The sequence below is a fragment of the Anolis carolinensis genome, chromosome 5, assembly GCF_035594765.1.
Source record: "Anolis carolinensis isolate JA03-04 chromosome 5, rAnoCar3.1.pri, whole genome shotgun sequence".
In the NCBI taxonomy this organism is placed as follows: Eukaryota; Metazoa; Chordata; class Lepidosauria; order Squamata; family Dactyloidae; genus Anolis; species Anolis carolinensis.
Window position 1 is genome coordinate 186087126 of NC_085845.1, and position 25427 is coordinate 186112552.

A 25427-nucleotide genomic window follows, 5' to 3' on the forward strand; every position below is an offset into this window, starting at 1 on the left:
AACTTTTCACTTGTTCTGTGAGCTGGGTGACTTGGGACACTGCAATGGACTGCAATTCCCAATACCTTTCAATGTCTGATGTCTATGCTAGCCTAGACTGATGGGAATGTCAGTCTAAGAACATCCAGAAGGTCAGAAGTTGTCCAATCTTGTAATAGAAGAAATTGGCAGCTCAAGATTATGACAACTGTATTGCCAAAGCTTTTGTCAGTTAAACTGTGCAACAGTTTTGCTATCCTTACATGTTAAAGCAAAGATTATGCAGTGGAAAACTCTCCATTCTATATTGATACTTCTCTCATCCACCATGTGAAAGCTTTGACCCACCATTTTATAGTGCTCATAAAGTCCCCATAACCAAAGTGCAATTCTGGGGCATTGTAGATAATTTCAATGAATGCTAAGTTGGGATATCATAGAAAACATAGAACTGATTGAAATACATAGGGAGGTTCCAAGTGCACCAATTCCCACTGCTCATGCTGCCTGACAGATTCTGGAACATGTGACCTAAAAATCTAACTTTCCATGCTCTGGCTCAATGCTATTGTTGAGTAGGTCTACATCTAACTTCTCTAGTTACTGCTGATACAAGGTTGACCACTTCAGACCTGGGCCTTCAATCATCAGGAGAGAACACTTGGCTCAATACTTGCATATTAACATGGTCTTTCAACATAGCAATGCAATAATGATGACTATAAACTTCTCAGATAAACCTATCTCCTTCTTCTTGCCTAAGAAAACCTTATTAAATTTATTAGGAGGCCATATGTCAACTGGCCATTTGAAGATGTATACATACACAAGCAAGCACAGGATACAGATGTAGTCCTAAGTGACTATAGCACTGAACCTTTGCCTCATAACCTTAATTCTAGATGAGTGACTATACAACTAGAGATTAAACTTTGATGAATCTCATCCTTCCTCATACACTGTGAAGCAGCATTCCTAAACATTGAGAACTAGTGTGCCTTCAAGTTGTTTCTGACTTATGGCCATCCTAAGGCCCCATCATGGTGTTTTCTTGGCAATATTTGATCAGAGGGGTTTAGCCTTGGCTTTTCTCTGAGGCTGAGAGCATGTCAGTTATCCAAGGTCATCCACTGAGTTCCCAGGACTACATGGTGGTTCAAACCCTAACTTCCAGAGTCATAGCCCAACACTCAAACAACTACATCACACTGCCTCCATTTACAACTACTAAATCCCTTCACCTAGTAATGTTTCCAAACTCTGAAACTAATCTTAAGTAAGGAGCAGTTGTGAAAAAATGCAACAAAGAAAGGAAAAATTATGCCCATGCGAACAGTATTCATTATCCGCACCCAGACATGTATTTTGTTTCCATTTCTTACTTTGGTGTCACACACGATATCCCAAGGTTTTTATTACAAATGCTAAGTTAACATCTGGTGAGGCTTCAGCTGTGCTCTTTCGTCCATGGTCCTGACATACCCTAATGAAGTCTTGGCATTTCATTTTATGGAGGTCCTGTTCACTTCGCATTTCTTTAGTTTCCCAACAATTCAAGGATGTCACATGGAATGGTATCAAATCAGGTATATTCAAGCTGAAACCCTGTCAGCCTTTCTAGACTAGTCTCGTTTCAAAGGAAAAAAAGATTTAAAGTGGTTTTGACATGTTCTTTTTCTGACAAACTCATCTTGCTTCCAATTTATCACCTCCTCCTCCTCCAGGCTATTGTGTAATGGGAGAGGCTGAGTGATCAGCACTGATTTTGAAGTCCAAACAGGAAACTGTAAAACTTTAAAAAGAAAACAAAAGACTTCACCTGTAGCAGATCTACGCAAACTTTCTGCAAGTTAAAAAAAGGATCCCAATTGCCAAGGGAGTATTCATCCTTTGGTTAGATTATGCAAGTTTGGCCAAATTGGCTAATTCAGCACCATTTGTTCATTTGAAACCTATAAACCGAGAGATTCAGGCTTTCAAAGAATGTATAATGTGTTGCCAAAAGCAGGAGGGGGTAAATGGATGAAGATTTAAAGATGCAAAAGGGGTCTTGGGATGGCCCCTTTAACATGGCCTTTTACTAGCAAATTATACTATTAAAATGGCTCTAGCATATAATGGTAAGTATATAGCTCAGACACAGCACTTGTATAACATGCAAAAGGTCACAGGTTTGATTCCTGGTAGCCTCTGAGCTGTGACTTTCTCTGATATTATTACAATCCCATAATGGCTGTTCTACTGCTGCCAAAATAATTAGAGCCGAGTGAAAATATCCTCTTAAAATGTTTCCCCTTACTTGTTGTCAGAGGAATTGTTTTGGGGAGATGGAGGCAGGTACATTGATTTACCTACTCATCAATACAATTTCTAGTAATGTACATCTCACCTGATCTTTTAGAAAGGTCATCAGATGGTCCTTACAAAGCCAGGGGACACGGAGGAAATCATGGGGCAGCATCACTGTCCAAGGAGGTTAGCTCATGATACTAGAGTCACTTCTGAACAAAATGTCCCATGGTTTTGTTCTGTGAGCTCTGGATCCAATAGATTAATGGCAGTCAGTAGCACAACTTATATTTTTTCATACCTGCTGCAAATGATAAATATCTCAGGAATTGTGTTGTAAACCCAGCTTTTATTTTGCATCCTCCACAATTTTAGATAAATTATGTGTAGGAGTGGGCTGAAAACTAATGGCAGCCCATAATAAAAAGTAGCAAAATTATGGAGACTATTTGAATAAAATTCTAAAAAGTGACAATTTTTTCCTGGGATGGGCCAGGGATTGAGAAAGGAATTTTTCAGAAAATCTGAGAAATTCTCTCCAAAAACTGTCTACTGGCAATATTCAGCTCTGAAAACCGAGTATAGAACTTGCTCCAGCTGATCTCATCAGGTGCTATGTTGAGTATGAAGAGAAGATGTTACCAATCTTAAGTGATCCAGCTTCAGGTAGGCAGAGAAGACCTGAGTAAATCTGATCCTAGATGTAAACAGGAGCTGCTAAGAAGCACCTTTCTGGGTGCAAAACTGTAATTCTCATTGATTTCTAGAAGTTGGTTTCTTTCTCTGTTGTGACAAGCACTTCTTTGGCTGAATGTGGGTGCAATGCAGAGAAGGCAATCTGGTGCTTCTTTGGTTGGGGCAAGTCTTCTGCTGGGGTTGTGAGTTGACGCAAACGCTGTGAAAAGACAGGCAGAAAAGCAGACATTGTCTTTGTTAATTAAACTGTTAGACAAAGTGGCAGCCAATAGCAATCTGTATCCATTGCTGTGGGCAAAGGCATTCCAAGAGCTAATCCATGCCGTTCCAAATGAATGTTTATTGCAATGCCCTCTTAAAAGAGCAAAGGGGAAACAGCTTAACATTCTGATCTGTTTTGCCTTTAGGCTCTGTTTTTGTTGACATATTGTAATAAACACACAATAAATAGCCAGATATACTTACAGAAGCACTAATAGAGGCTTTGATTGTTGAAATATGGGATTAGGAAGAACATGAACAATCCTGTTGCATCTTTAAGACTTAACACATTTATTGAAACAGCTGTCTCTCTTCATAAGGGTTTAATACATTTCACAGTGGTGGTTTATTGCACAGATTTAAAACACTGAGGTATAAAGGATATCTAGTCCCTGAGAATCCAAACTCCCATTTTTGGTTGCTTGATAAAAGTTTCTACTCCTTTACTGTACAGAGAATTCCTTTAAATGGTCTTGATCTCCAATGGATCATATGAAAACATACTTTCATGCATCAGAAAGTAACCTGAACACTAAAATTAAGCCTGCTGAGACACAGGGAGTATGGCTAGTGGTTTACATGCCAATGGGAATGGTGAATCTACTCTATTAACTTGGTATTTAAAACATGCTCGCAAACTGCTGAACCAATTTTGTGGGCATTGTTGAGCATCTTGAACAGCTCTTGTATAGATCAGGTGAAAACCTGGAGCAGACTGATTGCTTGGTCATCAGTGACTGGGTACAGTTTGTACATGTGCCCTCTTCCTTTCCAAAGGCCAGAAGGTCTCCAACTAGTCCACTTCTCTCTCAGCCACCATCCAACTCACTGTGTTGTAAGACCCACCCAATTCCTGAATGAATGTTGGAGGTGACAGAGATGCCATTTAGCTGCTGCTGAAGATGTATGCCTAAGGAGTAGATAGAGGGTTAGGACTCCTCAGGTTTCTAAACAGTTCTTTGCTTGTTCACACAATGCTAATTTTTGTGGCCAATTCTTACAGTTGTCCATGTTCTTTCCTGTATCTTCTCAGGTTTCACTAGATCAGTGGTTCCCAAACTTTGGGCCTCCGGGTGTTTTGAACTTCAGCTCCCACAGTTCCTAACAGCTGGTAAGTTGGCTGGGATTTCTGGGAGTTGAAGTCCAAAACACCTGGAGACCAAAGGGTTGGGAACCACTGCACTAGAGCCTCCAAAAAGAAGAAAATATTAGGGTTTCTTCCAAGCAGCCAAGTGTGTGCAATGCATGGATCCCTGTCTTCGTTTAATTCATTAGAATTGGATCTATATTAACTTTCTGTCTCAAAGGTATTTCTCTTAATAAAGATTACTTCCCCACTTAAGAAAGCAGACTGAAATCTTCCACCAGGTTTATACAGTATAAATCTACACTCATGTTTTCATCTGGTGCTTATTCTGTGTAACCCTTCTGCTGAACACTGACATTGTGCAGCCAGTTGTATATCTGCTATACCTTACTGTGCAATGGGAAATGCAGCATCTCTTTCTGTAATTCCAGGAAATATATTGGTACATTGACAGAACTGACAAACAGATGTACACTGCATGTGAAATGGTTATAGTTATGGAATTCTGTTTATACAATCATAAAATGAGCACTTCTGTTGACAATAGGGAATAAAGTACAACCACATGTGCAAAGCAATTTGTACATATGTACGAGTCCAAGAGGATTTCAATCATAGTCTGATTGCTTTCCAAGGAAAACAGGCAAGGCCTTTGGTTCCTGGAATTGTTACATTCATCAACCACTCTGATATAAAAAAGGGTTCAATCCACACATACAGAGACTATAAATCAACACGTTGCTACCATGGAAGACTCTACCATAGAGCCACCACCCATGCAACCTATTTCTTGAGAAATATGTGGTTATGGGCAGGGTTATTGAATGGCAGGAATTGGATTTTGGACTGGTAACTGCACTTGAACATTTCTTCTGTGAGTAAAATGAAACAAAAGAGCCAGCTTTGAGTGTTGAACTACAACTCTGAAGACCAAGGCTCCAGTTCCTGTTATAGAATCATAGAGTTGGAAGAGACCTCACAGGCCATCCAGTCCAACTCTCTGCCAAGAAGCAGGAAAATCACATTCAAAGCACCCTGACATATGGCCATCCAGCTTCTGTTTAAAAGCCTCCAAAGAAGGAGCCTCCACCACACTCTGGGGCAGAGAGTTCCACTGCCGAACAGCCCTCACAGTGAGGAAGTTCTTCCTAATGTTCAGGTGGAATCTCCTTTCCTGTACTTTGAAGTCATTGTTCCGCATCCTAGTCTCCAGGGCAGCAGAAAGCAAAATTGCTCCCTCCTCCCTATGACTTCCCCTCACATATTGCTACATGGCCATCGGTCATGGAAACCCATGGAATGGCCTTTAGCATTTCACTCTCTCTCATCCCCAGAGGAAGGGAAAATACAACCCCCCTATGAACAAATCTTGCCAAAACAATCCCTGTGATAAGATCATCAGGTGTAGAGCTCCCTGTGGCGCAGTAGATTAAATCCTTGTGCTGGCAGGACCGATAACTTAAAGATTGGTTGCTGATCTGAAGGTTGCTGGTTCGAATCCAAACTGGGGAGATCGCAGATGAGCTCCCTCTATCAGCTCCAGCTTCATGTGGGGACATGAGGGAAGCCTCCCACAAGGATGGTAAAAACATCAAAACATCTGGGCGTCCTGAGCAATGTCCTTGCAGACAGCCAATTCTCTCACACCAGAAGCAATTAACAGTTTCTCAAGTCACTCCTGACATGAAAATAAATATACCATAAGGTGGAAATGACTTGGAAGTAAACAACAACAACAACAACAACATGAAATAAATAATTAATTTGGGTGGTGTGGAAACTAGACGAAGAATTTTGAGGTGATTTAATGTTTTGTGGTTGGTTTGTGTTACTTGTTTGGTGCACCTGTGAGCAGAATGAGAATGAGCAATGTTGGGCCAGTCTTGAGAATCGGCTCCCATGTTTTGATTTGCTTAACGAAGTCTGCATTCTTTCTATCCCTCAAGATTGCAGAGAGCTTTGAAAACTAAGATAGCAAAAATTACATCCTTCCCCCTCCCCCTTTCTCATTATCAGAGTTCCAGAGGCAAGTAAAAGAAAAGATTTTTATTTTAGAGATTGTTTAATTAGTTCCTCTGATATATATTTCTAAAAGTACCCTCTAAACCTAATAAATCTAGAATTCTGAATTTAAGCAGACAGTCTCGAATTGGAATGAAAGGAAGAGATTTTATAATTGAACTAGTGTTCTCTACTTCTCCAAAATGAGAAGAAATTCATAGAAATTGTTATTTGCTGTAAGGTATGCATGTTTAAGTAGTCTTCACTATCTTCTGTTATGATAACTTCCTCCCTAACCCTACTCAAATGTTAGTGTAAAAGTGACATTCCATAATGCCAATGTGGCATTTATTTTGTGAGGTGCACACTGCGGGGCGAGTTGTTTGTCAGTGGCGTGGCGAGGTCTGCTTTTTGATGGAGAATCTATTTAGTTGGCTTTTTTCAGTGTTTCTCAAACTTTATGCCTCCTTGCTTTTCACCCTCCCAGCCAGAGACAGCCATGGCAGCATCCTCCAGCACCTGAAACTTGCTGAGAGCTTGTTTTGAAGTTATAAAATCAGGTAGTGAGTAGCTTCTTATGCAACATCAAAAAATGAATTAACATATGCATAACATTCATTGAATTTCTGCCTTTGCATGAGTTTTTCCCATTCTGAAAAGTCTCTTCTAATGCTTGGTGGTTACAGGTAGTGAGAGCTTGAAGTTAACAAAATGCTGTTATAATTTGGATCATGGAGCCCCCGGTGGCGCAATGGGTTAAACCCTTTTGCCGGCAGGACTGCTGACTGAAAGATCGGCAGTTCAAATCTGGGGAACAAGGTGAGCTCCCGTCTATCAGCTCCAGCTTACTATGTAGGGACATGAGAGAAGCCTCCCACAGGATGGTAAAAACATCTGGGCATCCCCTGGGAAATGTCCTTGCAGATGGCCAATTCTCTCACCCCAGAAGCAACTTGCAGTTCCTCAAGTCACTCCTGATATGAAAAAAAATTGGATCACCTTTTTCCTTTTGGCTTTATCTACACATGGAATTTCCCTCCAAGTTACAATTGTGTGGCTTCCAGTCATTTTATATTTAGAACAATCCTAAGGGGAACCTATTGCAGAATTTTCAGAAATTGGGAATGTGTGATTTGCCCAAGAGCCATAGGTTATTTGGCCAAGTGGGGAACCAAACCTTAGTATCCAGAAACAGCATAGCCCAAAGCTCAAACACCCTGCACCACTTCTCTGAAACTGAATCCAGCCCTTTAGTTTCATTGAGATAACAGAAGCTGGTTTCCAAATAGTTTTTTAGTGCCTGACTTTTCACAACAGGGTTTCTTTTCTCATTTGAATGAGAGCTTTATTAACTAATAAGATAGAAATCGAGGTCTGGCCATAGTAATGCCACCCTTGGATAACTCAGTGCTACCAGGCACAGGAATAATTTCTCCTGGGGGTATAGCTATTCTCCAAAAATCTGTTCTCTGGGAAGAAATTTTTTTAAATGGTCTTGTGATGGCTAGATTCCCCATTAGTTTGTGGGAACAATGCATTTTTAAAAACGAACAAACGGTGGGATACAGTAGAAGTTTAGGGGATGTTACAGCATCAATAGTGTAGTTTAGGTTGAAGATCACACGTACACATTAAAGTTGGTGCTGGCTTTACTTTCTTGGCCTCAACTAATGTCAAGGCCTAGATTTTATGTTTGATAGAATTGAGAACTTCTTCATAAACCAGGTCTTCTCGCCAAGCTGATTTGCATTCACTTTGTATCAATATTTGTCTTCCTCTAATTAAATAATGTTCAAGATTTGCTCTGGGCTGAATGGATTTTCAAAGTTTTAATTATTACTTTTATTTTAGTATATTTTAGTTTGGTGGTTGGGACATTGTTCTATTTGTATGTGTAATTGCTTTATTTTGGAATGTTTGTATCATCTTTATTTGTTAACAATGTTCCATGTTGTTTGTTATGGCCTCTGGCTAAGACAAGAAACTGAACTGAACAAGCTATGCCAGTGTGAATGTTTTTATGGCTTCTCCTTATTAGCTATCCTTTATTTTTATTGTCTGAAGATGATTCCACACTGGGGTGCTTCCAGATGGACCACTCCTGGCATTACTAATCAAAGGATATTACAAAAATACCCCCCTCTTTTCCTCTTCCTGGGGTGCATCTACACTGTAGAATTAATGCAACCTGACACCATTTTAACTCCCATGGCTCAGTGCTGTGGAATAGTGGGAATTGTAATTTTATAAAGTCTTTAATCTTCTCTCCCAAAGAGTGTTGGGGCCTCACCAAACGACAGATTCCACGATACTGGAGAATTGGTTGAAATACACTAAAGGGAAAGCAGTTTCGAAATAGAAAACAATCTTGTTTAGTGAAAGAGAGATAGAGAGTGGGGGGAAGGAGTATAGCAGGACATTAAAACTGGTTTTTATTTTAGCATGAACATTCATGGATATAAGTCCACAAATTTATATTAAGAGAGAAGGAGGAAACTTCTACTTCCCAACTAGTTCTTTGTAAACTTTGGAAACATTCTATTATCAACCAGAGCCCATTGAATTCTATGAAGGAGACAGACCAATTGAACAATAAAAATCTTCTTTGGAACTTCACTATGACTTTCCTGCTGCTGAAGTATGGATGTTTCACAAGCAACTGGCACTGGAATGAGAATGGTTGATCTACGTGTCATTAGTAGACTCAATTCAGTATTCCTTCTCCCATTAAAATCATAAGAGGACAGCTGTCCTGCTCAAATGCATGTGAGATGGCTCTTGCTGAAAAGGAATTGGGAGTTAGCTTGCCAAGATTAATGTTTTTTTTAAAAAAAATTAACTTGGAAAATAAATGTTTAATTCCACTTAAGACTACTAAAGTATATTTTTTAAGTGTTCATGCCCACTCAGAATAACATCAGAATGCAAAAGACAAAACAAAACTAGGAGCAAATTCATCTGAATTCTCTGAAATGGGAAAGTGAACAAAGGTCAGCAGCAGTTTCACTCTTAACTGTTTAATGCAGATTATTTTAAAATTTCTTTTAATTTATTTTAAGACTCTTGGGCTGCAACAAAAGTATGCCTCAGTAGTAGTAATCTATGCCACATTTTGCTTGCTGCTGTAACTATTTTCTTTTTTGTGTTTGTTCTTAGTACCTGAGATGCCAACACATCTTTAGTTATTTATCAGATAATGACTTTATGATCCCCAGAAGGATGTATATGTTGTAAAAATATTTATTTGATATGAATAATTTTAGAGGCCCTTCCAGAAGAGGGGCTGGGATACAAATAAAGCTTATTATTATTATTATTATTATTATTTGATACACAACAAGATTAGTACAAAGCAAACAAGATCACTTTGCTAGCTTTTGTATTGGATCATACGTCGGACACTTCCCAAGTGTCTATGACTATATGATGTATCGAAGAATAATGCATGCAGATCCAAGTAGGGTGGCCTTTTTCAGCTGACAGATGGTATTTTTGTCAACGCTGATGGTTTTCAAGTGCTGGCCAAGGTCTTTAGGCACTGTACCCAGGGGCTCATCACACTTGAGCATTTATCCACTTTAAATCCGGGTTCTGCCTCCTGCAGAATTCTGGAATTTATAGTTTGGTGAGGCCTAGGATCTGTCTGGCTAAGCTGTTTAAAGGCCCCTCCCTAAAGTGGATTTAAAGTGGGTTTAAGGTGGGTCCAACCTCTAGTGATGAAGCCCCCAGTATGCTGATTACCACTGGGACCACCTTTACGGACTTGTGCCAGTCTTTATCTGAGTATTATTATTATTATTATTATTATTATTATTATTATTATTATTATTATTATTATAAAAACAACAAGATGAATCCACAGCAAACACTCTGCTGGCTGTTGTACTGGATCACACACCGGACACTTCCCAAGTGTCTAGGGCTGTGTGATGAATAATGCAGATCCCAGTAAGGTGGCCGTCTGCAGCTGGCAGATGGTGATTTTGTCAGCGCCAATTGTATTCAAGTGCAGGCCAAGGTCTTTAGGCACTGCACCCAGTGTGCCAATCACCACTGGGACCACCTTGACTGGCTTGTGCCACAGTCTTCTTCTTATTATTATTATTATTATTATTATTATTATTATTATTATTATTATTACCCTATACATCACCTTTGTGGCTTCCAGATATTGTGGCCTATAATACCCATCATATTTCATTTGCTATCTGGGTGGGATTGATGGGACCTGATATCCAACAACCTCTAGAGAGGGTACCAGGTTGAAAAAAGTTGCTATGCAGTCCCATTGAACTCATTTAGGTAGACAGGCATAGGATTACATTGCTGATTGACAAATAAATAACGATTTCCACTGATGAACTGAAATGAGATAATTTAAGTATCTTGATATTTCATTTCATTCTTTTTCATCTATATACTCATAGGATGAAGTATTCTGTCCAAAACACCTTTTCCCTCCGCTCCACAGAAGCCGACTCCCTGTCACAAACTGCAAAAACAATTCACTCCCCGTCAAGTGAACCACATTCCCTCAGCCTCACACTCCGCTCAGCTTTCCCTCAGGTAGGTGCCCTTCTCATCACACACAAGAAAATGTGTCATTGCATGCTATGTAGCTGTGGATATACACCCAAGTGAAAACTGCCGACAACTATTATATAATGTGGCATTTTTCTTTTCCCTTCTCCATTGTGCTTTTGTTTGTTTGTTTGTGCCCTTCACCTACCCTATGAGTTTTTAGTCTTTCCTCCCTTTTTCTTCACTTCTCTAGACATTCTTCACTTCTCTGAGGTGGACATTTAAGTCAATGTCAACATAAATCCTGTCATTTCTCATTATGTTACAATCCCTAGTCAGTAAACAGGGCCCTGCAGGCACAACATCACCTTCCCAGAGGATGGAGCATTGGGAGGACACCCTCTGGAAAGTTCATTCTCTTCAGCTTTTGTCTGAGATTCCTCAGCCTTTTATATCACTGCAAATGGAAGTACTGTCATAAAATCCATGTTTATAACATGGTGTTCTAGTCAACTGAAAATATCTGTTATACTGTAAATTGTAAAGATTGCTCAACAACTATGATCATCTTAACAACTATGATCAACTTTGCCTTGAGAGAGAAATCAGACAATGCACAAAACAATGGCTCATATAAGCCTTATTTTTAAGCTGAAAGCAAGGGCTGAGGGTCCAAATATAAAGACAAATCATGGTTAAAGTTGCTTGGTTGCATTAATCGAATTAGTACTCCAGCCTTTAGAAGTAAACCAACAGGTTTGTAGATTTGGACACCACACCAAACCTTAGTTAACATGAAATACGGTTTGCCAATCAACTTCAAACCATGGCTTCCAGTTCCGATTTGCCAACCAACTGGAAATCATGGTCTGTCAATTCAAAGATAAGCTAAATCATAGTTGAGCTTTCACAATTTGATGTGATGACTGAACTGAATCAATGTGGTTTAATAATTCTTTTCCTTTCTAAACATATTAATACTCTCTACATCTCTTTTTGAAATGTTATGCCAAACAAAATCCAAGGTGACTAAAATAGTTACAAATTTCTTGTTGACTGGAAGGAAACAGGTTGCATTCCAAAGTAAGAATGCTTTGCAGTATGGTAATAAGATGTCTGAAGAAAAAAGTCTGAAGCTTCTGCAATTAGATAGAAATCAAGAGTTTGTCAGGAGCTTCTAGTGCTTAATCTTGCCTTTATCCCATGAGTGATCCACATATCTCAGAATGTGAACGAGATTTATGTGAAGATGGGAGAAACTGATGTCACTGATGTGGCATCATAGATAGTACATGTAGATACTTAGATATTGTGTGTGTGTGCCTTCAGATCACCTGTCAACATGAACTTCATGGTTCAAGGAATACTTAGGTGGCTTCACAAGTTCTTTTCTCTGAACCAGGTAACGTTGGTGGTCAACCATCAGTCACAGAAATGAAATGACCTCAAGACACAGAAAACAAATGCATTCCTGAGTTTCTATACTACAAATCTATGTGAAACCACACACATCAAAATTATCTCCTGGCAATTAATGGACAATCCTATTTTAAAAGCCATGGAATGTTCTTTTCATGCTTCCTTGTACCTGTTTGAATGTGCCTTTTGTTTTCAGGAGGATGAAGATGACGTAGGACGGGATGCAGATCATCGAGGAAAGTGCCATCAACCAGCCCACAGCGATTCCCCATGGTGGATACTCATATACATTGTTGTATTTGAGTGGTGTGTATCTAATCAGTGAAAACAGGAAAGTGGCCTAAAGAAGACAAGAGCAGACAGAATGACAGCTGTGATAAGTGGTAAATTAGAAACATGTATACGGAGGTAATTCATGAGAAGATCAGAGAGCTCTATATTTAACTCAGAGCACAACGGTTTCACCTACAAGGAAAAGATAAACCCTGTTACACTTCTGTCATGTCAGACCACAGTGAGATGCCTGTAAGGATCCACTAATGAACACAGGATTTAGCCTAGATCTAACCTGGGGGTTTCTGTTTTAAAGAACACTTTTTGAACATGTGAAATAGGAATTAGCAATTGCAGCTCTTTTGACCAGGTCAAAATGGAAAGCCAAGCTATTTGCATGACACTGAATACTGTGGTGCTGATTCTTCAGTGTTTTTTCCTGCCCTATTTTGAAATATATGTGCCTATACAGACACATATACCAGTATGTCTTCTTTCAAAAATATGCATGTCATTTGGAACTTAGGTATTTAGAACACTACCTCCTCAATAGTAATAATAATAATAATAATAATAATAATAATAATAATAATAATTTATTTATAGCCCGACACCATCTCCCAGAGGGACTCAGGGCAGCTCACAAAGCACTCAAAGCATGCAAAATACAAAAATTGCAGAAACAATAACATAAAACAATAACAGCCAATATAAATATCAGTAAATACAGAAATAGCTGCAGGTATAAAACAACAATAATCAATCTCAGTCATGTAAACGGCTTGGTGAAGCTATAGGTCCTCAAGTATATTCGTTAAAGCAGGCATGGGCAAACTACTCTAACAGTAGTCTGCCCTGATTGCATCCCATCACCAACAACAGGGCAGCTAGCAACAAAGTAAGAGAATATCTTCTCCATTGCTATGCCCAGATGATGGTTCTCACTCCCATCTACTTGCATCCTATAACAGAGGTGTTTCAATTATAAGTCACACCCTTTAATTTTATCCTTGATTAACTAACTGAACCCTGGCTGTCCCTTGGCTGAGTTGGTTGCTAGGAGACCAAGTGGGCAGAGATTAGCCCTCTAAACTGGCAGCAATTGGATAAAAACAATTATTGCTCTCCCTCTAATTAGGACTTTATTTTTCTTTTCTTTTTGTTGTATCAACCTAGAGGCGTGGATGATGGGTTGTGTTGTCAAATTTCGAGGTTGGGGGGCCTGTAATTTTGTTGTTTTGTGGGTCGCCGTGATGCCATCACTCATTTATATATATAGATTGTACAGTTTTTATATGTGTGTTTTATTGTAAGCCGCCCTGAGTCCCCTGTTGGGTGAGAAGGGCGGGATATAAATATTGTAATAAATAAATAAATACACTGCTGGACATTGTCCTCCATATAGATGTGGTTTAGAGTCCTTGTTAGCTCCTTGGCCAAAAGTGATGTGAAAGATTTAACACGTATTAGTAGCCTTGCTTTGGATGCTTCTTGCATTGTCCTTGAATTTTGACCTTGAGCAAAAAAAATGAAAGGATAAGAATCAACTGAGAGAGTGAAATTTCTCTGTTGTCAACCTCTTTGCACAACTCTCATAGCTATTGGAGGGAATGGGCAGACTTTGATTTTTGTTTGTTTGCTTCTGCACTGGCTTTACTTTGTAGGGTTGAATCCCAATCCAAGGGTCTTCATATATCCAGCAATGGGAAATCGGATTATCAACCAAGGGATAGACTAGGTTGATTTTGTTTGGGGGCCCTTGGTTGTGAGGATTGATGGGTGCCATGAGTGAAATGTCTGCAATGCTTCTCTGCTCCATTATTTCCCACCAACAAAGTTTACACTATTTTACTGAAATGACCCATGGAAATTGACACCCAATTCTGGAACAAGATGGCTTGACTGATATTTTATCTATCTTGTGGCTTTTTATACCCCTCCTTCTTTCTTTCTTTCTTTCTTTCTTTCTTTCTTTCTTTCTTTCTTTCTTTCTTTCTTTGTTTGTTTCATCTGCTGTGCTATATACTGTTGTTACTTCTTCTTTCAAGTGTTAACTGTAGGTCAGTCTGAACAGCTCACATATTGGAAAAGTGGGATAGAAATACAAGTCATATAATGCATGGTAGATGAAGAAGAAGAGCAGATTCACTCACCACCTCATCACATTAAAAGAAGATCGTCCCTTGAAGGGAGAGCATCTCCAGGTTTGGAGTTCTGCCTCCCCATCAGACCCACACGTGGAAATTTAAGAGCTGACAATACATTCATCTTACAATCATCACAATATCACTATTACTTTTTTTTAATTAGGAGAAACAACAGTATCCAAAAGCCAAGAGATCCCTTGCCCTGCACAAAGCCCCTTACATTAAAGGAGACTGACACCAGTTTAAAACCAGTTCTTTCCATGGGATTCTATGGTTCTCCCCCAAACCCCATAGCATACAAGAGACAGTGTTCCAGGTTAAAACCATTGATTTCCATGGAATCCTATTGTTCTGCATCAAACCCCATAGAATACAAGAGACAGTGATGCAGGATCCATGGAATCCTATGGGCATCAAAGCCCATAGAATACAAGAGACTGCTGACGGTTGGGCAATGAAACCGGGAAACTTTTGATGGTTAATATCACACCTGTTTTTCAGTTGTAAAGATGGGAGTAATGTGTGATAAGAGGTAGAAGCTCTGAACACGATTGCTGACCCATGTTCAGAGTGCCCTCCTTTCAAGAAATTTCACCCAATTTTTGACCTTGGAACATGTGATGAGTTCCGTGCCTTTCCATGCTTGAAAAGAGGCTGAAGTGTCCTACAAGGAGGAAATTTCTCAATGTGATGAGGTGGTTAGTCTCAAATTTAAAAAAAATCAACTAAAAGTGATTTAGTTTTTATATGCAGTGGATAATGAGAGCACTAGTTCAACAACATTTGCAAAATGCCAACAATCCAGTATTATCCATCCACTTCACTACATTAATTGTGATGGCATATGATGAAAGTTCTTCATGGGAATTATAACTGCAAATTGAACTTTTCATTGTGTGATGTCTAGATTAGTGAAGTCATTATATAGAATATATAATTGTACCTACCAGACAAACTGCAGGTGTCAAGAAAAGCCAGCAGAATTTAACCAAGGGCCATGGCCGATAGCCAATCATATCCTCAATGTTGTCATAAAAACGATCTGCTCCTTAACCACCACAAAGAAAAAGATGAAATAAGAACAATTGTGTGGAATATAAATCCAAACATTTTTGATCCCCTGAAACAGAAGCCAGACACTTGAAAGAGCTTTTCAAAGTAACATAGCCAGAGTCTAGTAATGCCATCTTTGCCTTCAGGAAGACAGGGCCACCTAACTACCACCATGCTATTTCCATCCTATAAATCTGTTCCCCAAATGTTTTAGTCTTCAACTCCCAAAAATCCTAACAGCTGATAATCTGACTGGGATTTCTGGAAGTTGTAGGCCAAAACATCTGGCGACCCACAGATTGAGAACCACTGCTATAAAACTTATATGGGTTTTGTCATATAGGAGATCATAGAATCATAGAGTTAGAAGAGTCCTCATGGGCCATCCAGTCCAACCCCCTGCCAAGAAGCAGGAAAATCACATTGAAAGCATCCCCAACAGATGGCCATCCAGCCTCTGCTTAAAAGACTCCAAAGAAGGAGCCTCCACCATTCTCTGAGGCAGATGATGGGAACTGCAGTCCAACAACACGTGAAAGGTCAAGCTTCCCTATGCAGGATCCAATATTATCAACCCATTTCACTACATTAACTGTGATGACATATGATGAAAGTTTCTCATTGAAATTATATGATATAGCCATTAAGAGATTAAAAGGGAAAATAACACTTCTTAGTATTTCAGCATTTGTCAAACTTTAAAAGATTAGCCTTCACACAAAGTTTGAGCACTTCATATTCTGTGTGAAGTGCATTGTAACATTGTATGTGCATCTATGTATAGACAGACACACGTAAATATGTACATCCATATTAAAATGTTAGGACAATTAGCACCACAATTAGCATTCTTACTAAAAATATGTTTACAAGATTCAATGAGAATTTCTCCCAAGGAAAAAGGTAAATCTCATATTCTGAGCCATAATTGCCACCATTCTTTTTCCATGGGCTACATTTGTGGAATTATGGGCTCCCCAGGTGAAGAGGATAGGATTGCAGTTTAAAACCAGCTCCAATTAAAAACAATGGAGGACTTCATTTTAAGAAAAAAGCAGAACACCACAAAGGGCTGCAACCTGCTTTCCTTATTGTAAGGATGTTTTATAAGATTTTATATGGGTTGCTCTCATTTTCATCTCATGCTTTCAGGCTGAAAATCTTTTATCCTTCCTTTATTTCTGTACCAGGTTCTTTTATGCACCGTTATGATCGCTGTTGTTGTTCTCTTAGGGGTGGTTGGTCTATTTTTGTGGTATCTCATTAGTTTAGTTATAAAATTTATTTCGGATGTTTTTCCAGCTGTAGATCTTTATAGAATTGTAGCATAGTGTGTTGTATTATATTTTTCAGCTAATTAGAGGTTCTAAGAGGCCATTGAAAGCCTGCACCCATGCATCCTAGGAAGAACATCACAACGGAGGCCATCCTGACCCAATTCACCAACAATAACAGAAGAAGAAGCAAGAAGGCGTTTTCTTCCCTCCTCTGCTCTTGCCTGAAAGTACATTTGGGGTCCAATTGTTGGTTATCCTGGGATTGTGTAACTGAAAGGAAACAATGCTTGCTGACTTATCCAATGATCAGGGGATTCAGAGCTACAAGATTGAAGAACTTGGAAACACGTCTTCTTTGGAAAACAACTCCTAGAATTTTCCAGCCAACATGGGCCCCATCTACATTGTCATATAATGCAGTTTCACTGTATTGAACTGCATTATATGAGAGCTTAGATTCATATAATGCAGTTAAATGCAGTTAAACTACATTATGAAACCACATTACATGGCAGTGTAGATGGGCCCATGATTAGCAAACAAGTTGGCTGGGGGAATTCTGGGGATTGTGCTACAAAAAAATCCAAACCTTTTTATACTTTGATGAGCTGTGTGCCACTTACATATGCATGTCTATCTTTTTACACACAACCTGCTTCTTTTGAGCAATCAGATGTTGTGGGGAAGTGCAGTATTTATTTATTTATTACAATATTTATATTCCGCCCTTCTCACCCAACAGGGGACTCAGGGCGGCTTACAATAAAACGCATATATAAAAATTATACAGTGCAATATAAATCAGTTAAAAATTATTATTAACTTACATCAGTATTCATAAAACACATTATAAAATACAGGTAGGCGTGTTCAGTTAAAAAAAACTGGGTCTGTCGATTGAGTTCCAGCGTACATGATAATAATTAACGCTGCCAATTATTATTCAAAAGCCTGGCCCCATAACCAAGTACTCATCCATAGCGCATTCCCTTCGAAAGAGAGCAGGGCCAGCCCTACCACTAAGCTAAATTAGGCAGCTCCCCACCCCCCTAGTAAATTTCAAGTCACAGAAAAAGGTGGAGACATCTTAGCTATTTAACTGGTGATTATATTTAATGGATGATGCCTTTACCACTAGGAACATGGAAATGGGTTTGTGGGATTACTGGCCTCGTGATCCAAAATAACTTGCCTGATTTCGAGTGCTAAATGGAAAGAACATTCTCTGTTATTTGTTTCTAGGCCAAAAATGAGATTCCTGACAGTTGAGAACCCCATCAGGAAGGATCATAGGCCAGCACGAATGTTGCAAATATAGAAATCAAAAATATCTGTGTCCTTTAGGAGTGGAGAGAAAACTACCATAATTATCCTGCCGCCGTTTACACCACTAGCACCATGGGTATAGGAGATGCAATGTGTTATTCTGCCACAGGCAAGAATATATCTTAGTTGACCCCTGGAAGGATACCAGCAGCAGCTTGCGGCATTTTGTATCCATGTTTATTTAGAATGTACAGCTTGAGCACAGGCAAGTTTCAACAACCCAGAAGGAAATCCAAAACCCATTGTTCCCCCATCAGCACTTTAGGGAAATATACCCTGCCAATGCTGTCATTTGACAATGTTCAGACATCAGGTCTCTGGCTTAAATTGTTGCCTATTCTTCTTTTCAAATTCAGACTCCTTGACTATTTCACCTTCAGCTAAAACAGGATTAGGTCTGCCTTCCTCTCTGACAGCTGTGTATCAAGAAGTAGTCAAGTAACAATTTGATTCCATGGCAAGCACTTTGTCTCTATTTGCAAAGCAACCATGCCTGCCCAGATTTGTCCAACCCCACAAAATCAAAGACATAACCGTGTTAGTCTGGAATATCAATATCTTGTAGCACCTTTGAGACCGAGAGGAGAACGCGATAAGCTTTTGCAGACCTAGCCCACGTCTTCAGATGCATGCAAGATCCCTTGGAACACTGTTTTTGTAATCGGCTGCAAGAGTTTTAACTCAGAACAAAACATTACAAGCTTGCAGTGAAGATTTGGGAAAGGGGAGATTTTGATGAACTTGAAATACCTCTGAAACAGTTTTATTCACAGGAAAGACTAAAAAATAACATAGAAAAAAGACGCATGCTATGATGACACACACTCTCCTGCCATCCGCCTCACTGGTGCCTGTATGCACACAACAGAGCATGAGACACAGTATGGGTTGGAAATACAGCCATGTCACGCAATCCTCTTCCAACATTTACTGAGGCTACACACCCCCAATGTTCAAAAGGAACTGAACTCTTAGGGGCTCTCCTAGGAGAGTTACAATTAAAATATAAGTTATACCTTTGGTAGCTGGAAAAGGAAATTGCAAGTGGCCCATTATTTTAGACAGGTAATTCATGCTCTGGCTACAGCATGGCAATACATTCGAGAAAGACGGAGAAAATCCCCGTGTTGCCTAGGAAATTGCTAAGATGATCTTTCCCAGAGGAGAGTGGGTCTTGCTCAGTTGCTGAGGCAACACTGGGCGCCTTCTCTTGTTTCCTACACAATGCTACTAGTGAGAATGAACACAGCCTGGTCACCTAGACAATGAAGGGATTGCCTTCAAGCAATTTCCAACATACTGCAACCATAAAGCAAACTTATTAGGGACTTTTTCTTCACAAGATTTGTTCTGAGGGGGTTTTCTAATGTCTTTGGTTGAAACTCGGAGGTTATGACTTGCCTAAGGTCACCCAGTGAGTGTCATCACCAAGAAGAAATAGGGCTACAAAGTGGAGTCCACGACATGTGAGTGTGGAGAAGAGCAAACCACCGACCACATACTACAATGCAGCCTGAGCCCTACCACATGCACAATGGAGGACCTTCTTACAACAACGTGAGAGGCACTCGAAGTGGCCAGATTCAGGTCAAAGGAAATTTAGCATAATGCCAAGTTTTTAACTTTGTTTGTGGTTTTTTATATATTATAGTTGTATTCTCAATTTGCATCTGACACGATACATAAATAAATCACCAAGCCAGGATTCAAAGCTAGGTCTGTTGGGGTTCCAGTCAATATTCATACCACTACTCCAACTGGCTCTTAATAAATCAACATAGCATCTTTGTTCTAAATGCTTTTCTGCAATGTTGTTGCACTGTGTTAAATGCCAATCAAATGTCCTCCCACTTAGGGCAAAACAAGTCATCATAGCTGGGAGGCAGCCACATAAGAAAGATTAAAAATAAATATATAGTACAAACCCCATATCCACAGGACTAATATCCATAATTTAATTTATCCAAGTGCAACAAAATATGACCTCTCTAAGCATTTTCTCCAGTATAACTCTATAATATTCTTGGACCAGAGGTCTTTCACTACAATGGGTTTGCAAGAACCTGTAGTTTCATGTATCCATGAAAAGTCTGGGAATGTATTTTCTGAGGATATGGAGGCCATACTATATCCCCTTCCCCCTTCTGGTTTCATTTCAACTAGAGTGAGATGAGATTTTAGTCTAATTATTTTATAAAGAGGGTGGGTAGAATCTTTTAAATGTTTCATGTTTGTATGACCCTCAGTTACTTAATATGCTCCAATGGCAGTGGGCCACTCTATGGGCCGCAGTGGCACAATGGGCTAAACCCTTGTGCTGGCTTGACCAGCTGACCTAAAGATTGGCAGTTTGAATCCACTAGACAGGGTGAGCTCCCATCTGTCAGCCCTAGTTTCCCATACGGGGACATGAGAGAAGCCTCCTAGCAGGATGGTAACACATCCAAGCATCTCCTGGGCAACATCTCTATAGACGGCCGATTCCCTCACACCAGAAGCGACTTGCAGTATGTTTGCTTCTGACACAATTAAAAAATTATCAAAAAGAAACCTAGACATCTGCACCAAAGTTCCTCTATGATAACATGATTCCTGATTTTACAACAGCCATTGTAAGCAATTAATATAACCCAATTTTAGGATAAATGCATGGAGATCAAAACTGTGCACATTGCCTATATGGCTATTATTTAATTTTATCACAAAACCATAAATCAAGCACCTAGTATTAGTTCTGTTTTCCTATACAGGCTCTAAAACCACTCAGCATATCTAAACCAATCACTCAAACGCCCACATTATTTGGACAAAAAATTGAAATAGTTCAATGCCTGACCTACAAAGCCCATCTCTTATGGACCACAAGCTCAATAATGGACAACCAGCGATTGCTATCCACGCATCCACACCTATTGTATTATCAGAGGTTAGCTGATGAATATAAGCAGTTCAAATAATCAAGAAAGAAAATGTATGCAAGAACAACAATGTAGCTATTTTAATAGCAGGCCCTTAGCTAATTAAGTGCTTGGGAGACAATAGAAGGAGAAAGTAGGTGCAAGGAAATGACAAATAAAATGAAGCTGGGTCATGTCTATGCCCAATTAGCAGCACTTTTAATGCATCTTTTCTTTTCTAACCCATCTCCCGCACAAATGCTACATTTCTAGGTTTCTGTTAAGACCATCAAAGGCAAGGAGTGATGTAGCTGAAAATGATGAAACTTGACGTGAATGGATTTACTGAGTCCTTGAATGGGAGGTTGCCATGCTCCATATTTCCAAAGATGATGAAAAAATTAATCAGGCTTAAGGAGTCATCAGTTCAGCCAGTTAACACTGCTCTGCAGAGAAAGGGAGGCTCAAGGAAGGATGTGCCACCCTTCCGACCCTGTCATCTAGTGGAAAAGATTATGTACATTGCTGGAAAGGCGGGGGATTGAATAACCCCTTGGGGGGGGGGGGGAACTGTTTCAATAAGCAGAGGAGTTTGCTGTTATCTTGACACACTAGCCAAAACCAGGCACAACGATGCAGAACACCTGGGTTTGACAGCACAGGAGTCTCACTGTTTTACACAAAGACAAATGCATTGATCTCTGGGAGTCCTGTAGTTACAAAAATCATCATCAATTTGCCTTACAAATTGTATTCCATCAGTGTATACACACACCATCTCCACATTCACCCACAATGATATAGTTGGACTTTTATCAGAGTGAATATGTGTACTGCTCCATAAAACTTCAATATTGTTATGAACACTAAGGCTCTAAGATTAGATTGGGCAATTTTCCACTGAATAGGTAACGAAACTATCTGGAAACACCTCTACATACAACCAACTAGTGTGTGTGTGTGTGTGTGTGTGTGTGTGTGTGTGTGTGTGTGTTCATTGTGGGTACGTGTAGTATCATCACTGGAGTTCAGCAGCCACCACAATCGGGGCATGGTAGCTCCCTGATCCTGATACTCCTGATCAAATACGGCAACAACTGTGATTTATCTTTGTTGTCTTTATCATACAAACTGCAAACTGGCAGAATGGAATATTTCCTTCCCTTCAAAAACAGGATTCAACCTTTCTGGGCTGTATGCTCATCTTCCAGAAATATTCTCTCCTGACGTTTCACCCACATCTATGGCAGGCATCCTCAGAGGTTGTGAGTGAGGTCTCTTGGAAACTAGGAAAGTGGGGTTTATATATCTGTGGAATGTCCAGGGTGGGAGGAAGAACTCTTGTCTGTTTGAGGCAGGTGTAAATGTTACAATTGGCCAGCTTGATTAGCATTGAATAGCCTGTCAGCTTCAAAGTCTGGCTGCTTCCTGCCTGGAGGAATCTTTTGTTGGGAGGTGTTAGCTGGACCTGATTGTTTCATGTCTCGAATTCCCCTGTTTTTTTAGTGTTGTTCTTTATTTACTGTCCTGATTTTATACTGGTAGCCAGATTTTGTTCATTTTCATGGTTTCCTCTGTGTGTTGCCAGAGTATCTAGGATAGATACTGTTCATTTCTGTTTCAAGGCAAGTGAACATTTCCCAAAACAACAGTTTCTCCCTTTGGGAAAGAAAAACCAAATGTTCCTCCACCACTTCTCTCTGGGAAATATAAGGTCTGAAGTCTGACTTAATTTTTGCATAGCACAGCATTTTACTTTTTTCTGCAAGAATAAGACATATGATGTTCTTTTCTCCTGACTAGAATTTTCTGTATGAGTTTTAAATTTACAAGGCATACTTGGGATCTCTGGGACTATGGCAGGAAAGTTAAACTACAGAATCATCTATTCCTACTACTGACTTTACGGCTAGGTAAGAATGTAACTGGAAACAGCCACATTCCTATTTCTCCACTATATACGACAACAGTTCTCCTCATTTGTCTGCACAAGTGTGCTTGTGCAAGTAAGATGCATTCATTTAAGCCTACAATAGACAGGTCGTGGATTCACTCCAAGGCCACCCACCACATTGCCTTGAGCACTCTTTCACCTGCTGCTAACCCCAGTTATCTAAGATGGTAATAGCTTTAACCCAATTTCTTTTCCAGCAGGCTGAGTACGCAAAGAGATTTCTTGTAGAACAACTAATCTTAGGGCTTAAAAGGCAATGGCACTGGGTTATGCTGTTGCAGCCTCTAGCTTCCAGTCTGAAAACGCACATATTTCTCACTTCCACCCGCACATGCCAGATCTTCCCTTTCCTCTTTAGAAAGCTGGACTCCACCCCATCCTCCCACTCCCACCCTCCCAGGCTCTTCCCTTTGGCAAACTGCGAGAGCAACAGCCGTGAGTGAGTCGGTTGGCAGCGACAAGATCCTTCCACAGAAATAAAGTCATTTGCAGGAAATCCTCAAATCTTTGTAACAACGTCAGCTTGACACGCGAGAGGAAAGCTGCCAAGCTGTGGGTGGCATCATCATGCCTGGCAAAAGGCAAGCCTGGAACATGTGTTTTTATTCACGACATTTGTTGCAATATCTTGCAGTAAAAGCAAAGAGGATCCGAGCTGCCAAACCATCATTCCTTGGCATGAGTTGTCCATTGACTAAGCTAGTACAATTGGCCCTTTGCATCCACGGAGTCTTCATCCATAGATTCATCTAACTACAGCTTAAAAATATATATTTAAAGCAAACCTTGATTTTGTCATTTTATTTAATAATTTTTTACTATACTATTCGTTTACTATACTTTTGTGTATAATGAGACTTGAGCATCCACAGATTTCGGTATCCACAGAGAGGTCTTGGAACAAAATCCAGAGGCTATCAAGGCCCCATTGTATTTTATTCTACCATAGGATATATAGTAGAGTCTCACTTATCCAACATTCGCTTATCCAACGTTCCGGATTATCCGACACATTTTTGTAGTCAATGTTTTCAAAACATCGTGATATTTTGATGCTAAATTTGTAAATACAGTAATTACTACGTAGCATTACTGTGTATTGAACTACTTTTTCTGTCTAATTTGTTGTATAACATGATGTGTTGGTGCTTAATTTGTAAAATCATAACCTAATTTGATGTTTAATAGGCTTCTCCTTAATCTCTCCTTATTATCCAAGATATTCGCTTATCCAACATTCTGCCAGCCCGTTTATGTTGGATAAGTGAGACTCTACTGTAGTTTGGGATGTAGAGTAGAGTGGAGGAGTTTAGCAACCAGGGTGACAAATGAAGATCATTCTTTTGCATCAATAAGCATGCAACTTGTCATGCAGCCAGCCAAGGCGTGCTTTCTGATTGTTTCCATCTTTACAAAAACAGCTATGAAAGCATTATCTATCTTCCGCAGTCTATTTTTAAAAATAAGCAGTTGTTTATTCAACATATACTCTTGGATGTTAGGAGATGCAAGATCATTGTAATTTTTTAACTCATTCTTCTTACAACACTTAACAATGGGCAAAAAGTTTTGATTATTTTAACCACATTTCCTTAAAACTAAAGAATCCAGAGAGATTTATCAATACGTCATTTGGAGAATCCAGGAAAAGACAGTAGAATTGCCAAAGGGGCCTCTGAAATCAACTTTGGACCAGAAAAAATGCATCTCCACCCTTAAATTCATCACTGAGCTCTTGTCCAAGATGACCAATACAACTGTGAAACAGATTCTAGGTTGGGCTTGATTCCAATAACACTCTTTGTGCAAATGGGATAAACAGAGAGAGGATGTAACTTTGACTGCCACAGTTGGAGATGATATGAGATAGAGCACAAAATATTTGGAGGGGTCATTGGATGAACCCAATCTGAAAAATGTCTTTGCTTACAAGAGTTCAGCTCCATAATGGACTCTTTCTACCATTAAAAGTAACTGCCATTATCATAGACACACTTGAAGATAACTCCTAGGTTATGAAATGACACCACCATGTGTTTAGATATATGTGCATGATACTAGAACACCAATTTAGATAACCAAGATGGCAGTGAATCCCCACAAAATATAGTGCTAATTAATTCCTTTGTTGTTCTTATTGAACTAGTCCATCTGTGACTACTGACCAATAATAATAATTGTTCTGAATTTTTTTGTTTAATGTTATGAGCCACTTTGAGTGTCAACTGTGTTAAAATCAGGATATTA

At 39.5% G+C, this 25427-nt stretch overlaps 1 protein-coding gene across 2 annotated transcripts in view; it reads right to left on the bottom strand.

Moving 5' to 3' along the window:
* Positions 1-1317: 1317 nt before the first annotated feature.
* Positions 1318-25427, bottom strand: part of slc6a12 (solute carrier family 6 member 12) — a 75749-nt gene continuing 51639 nt past the window's right edge. For both annotated transcript variants that reach the window (XM_062983105.1, XM_062983106.1), the window contains exons 13-15: positions 15621-15721; positions 12423-12593; positions 1318-3163 (exon numbers count right to left, since the gene is read on the bottom strand). In XM_062983105.1, coding sequence (XP_062839175.1) covers positions 3032-3163; positions 12423-12593; positions 15621-15721 — 404 coding nt within the window. In that variant the 3' untranslated portion in view covers positions 1318-3031. The remainder of the gene's footprint in view (positions 3164-12422; positions 12594-15620; positions 15722-25427) is intronic.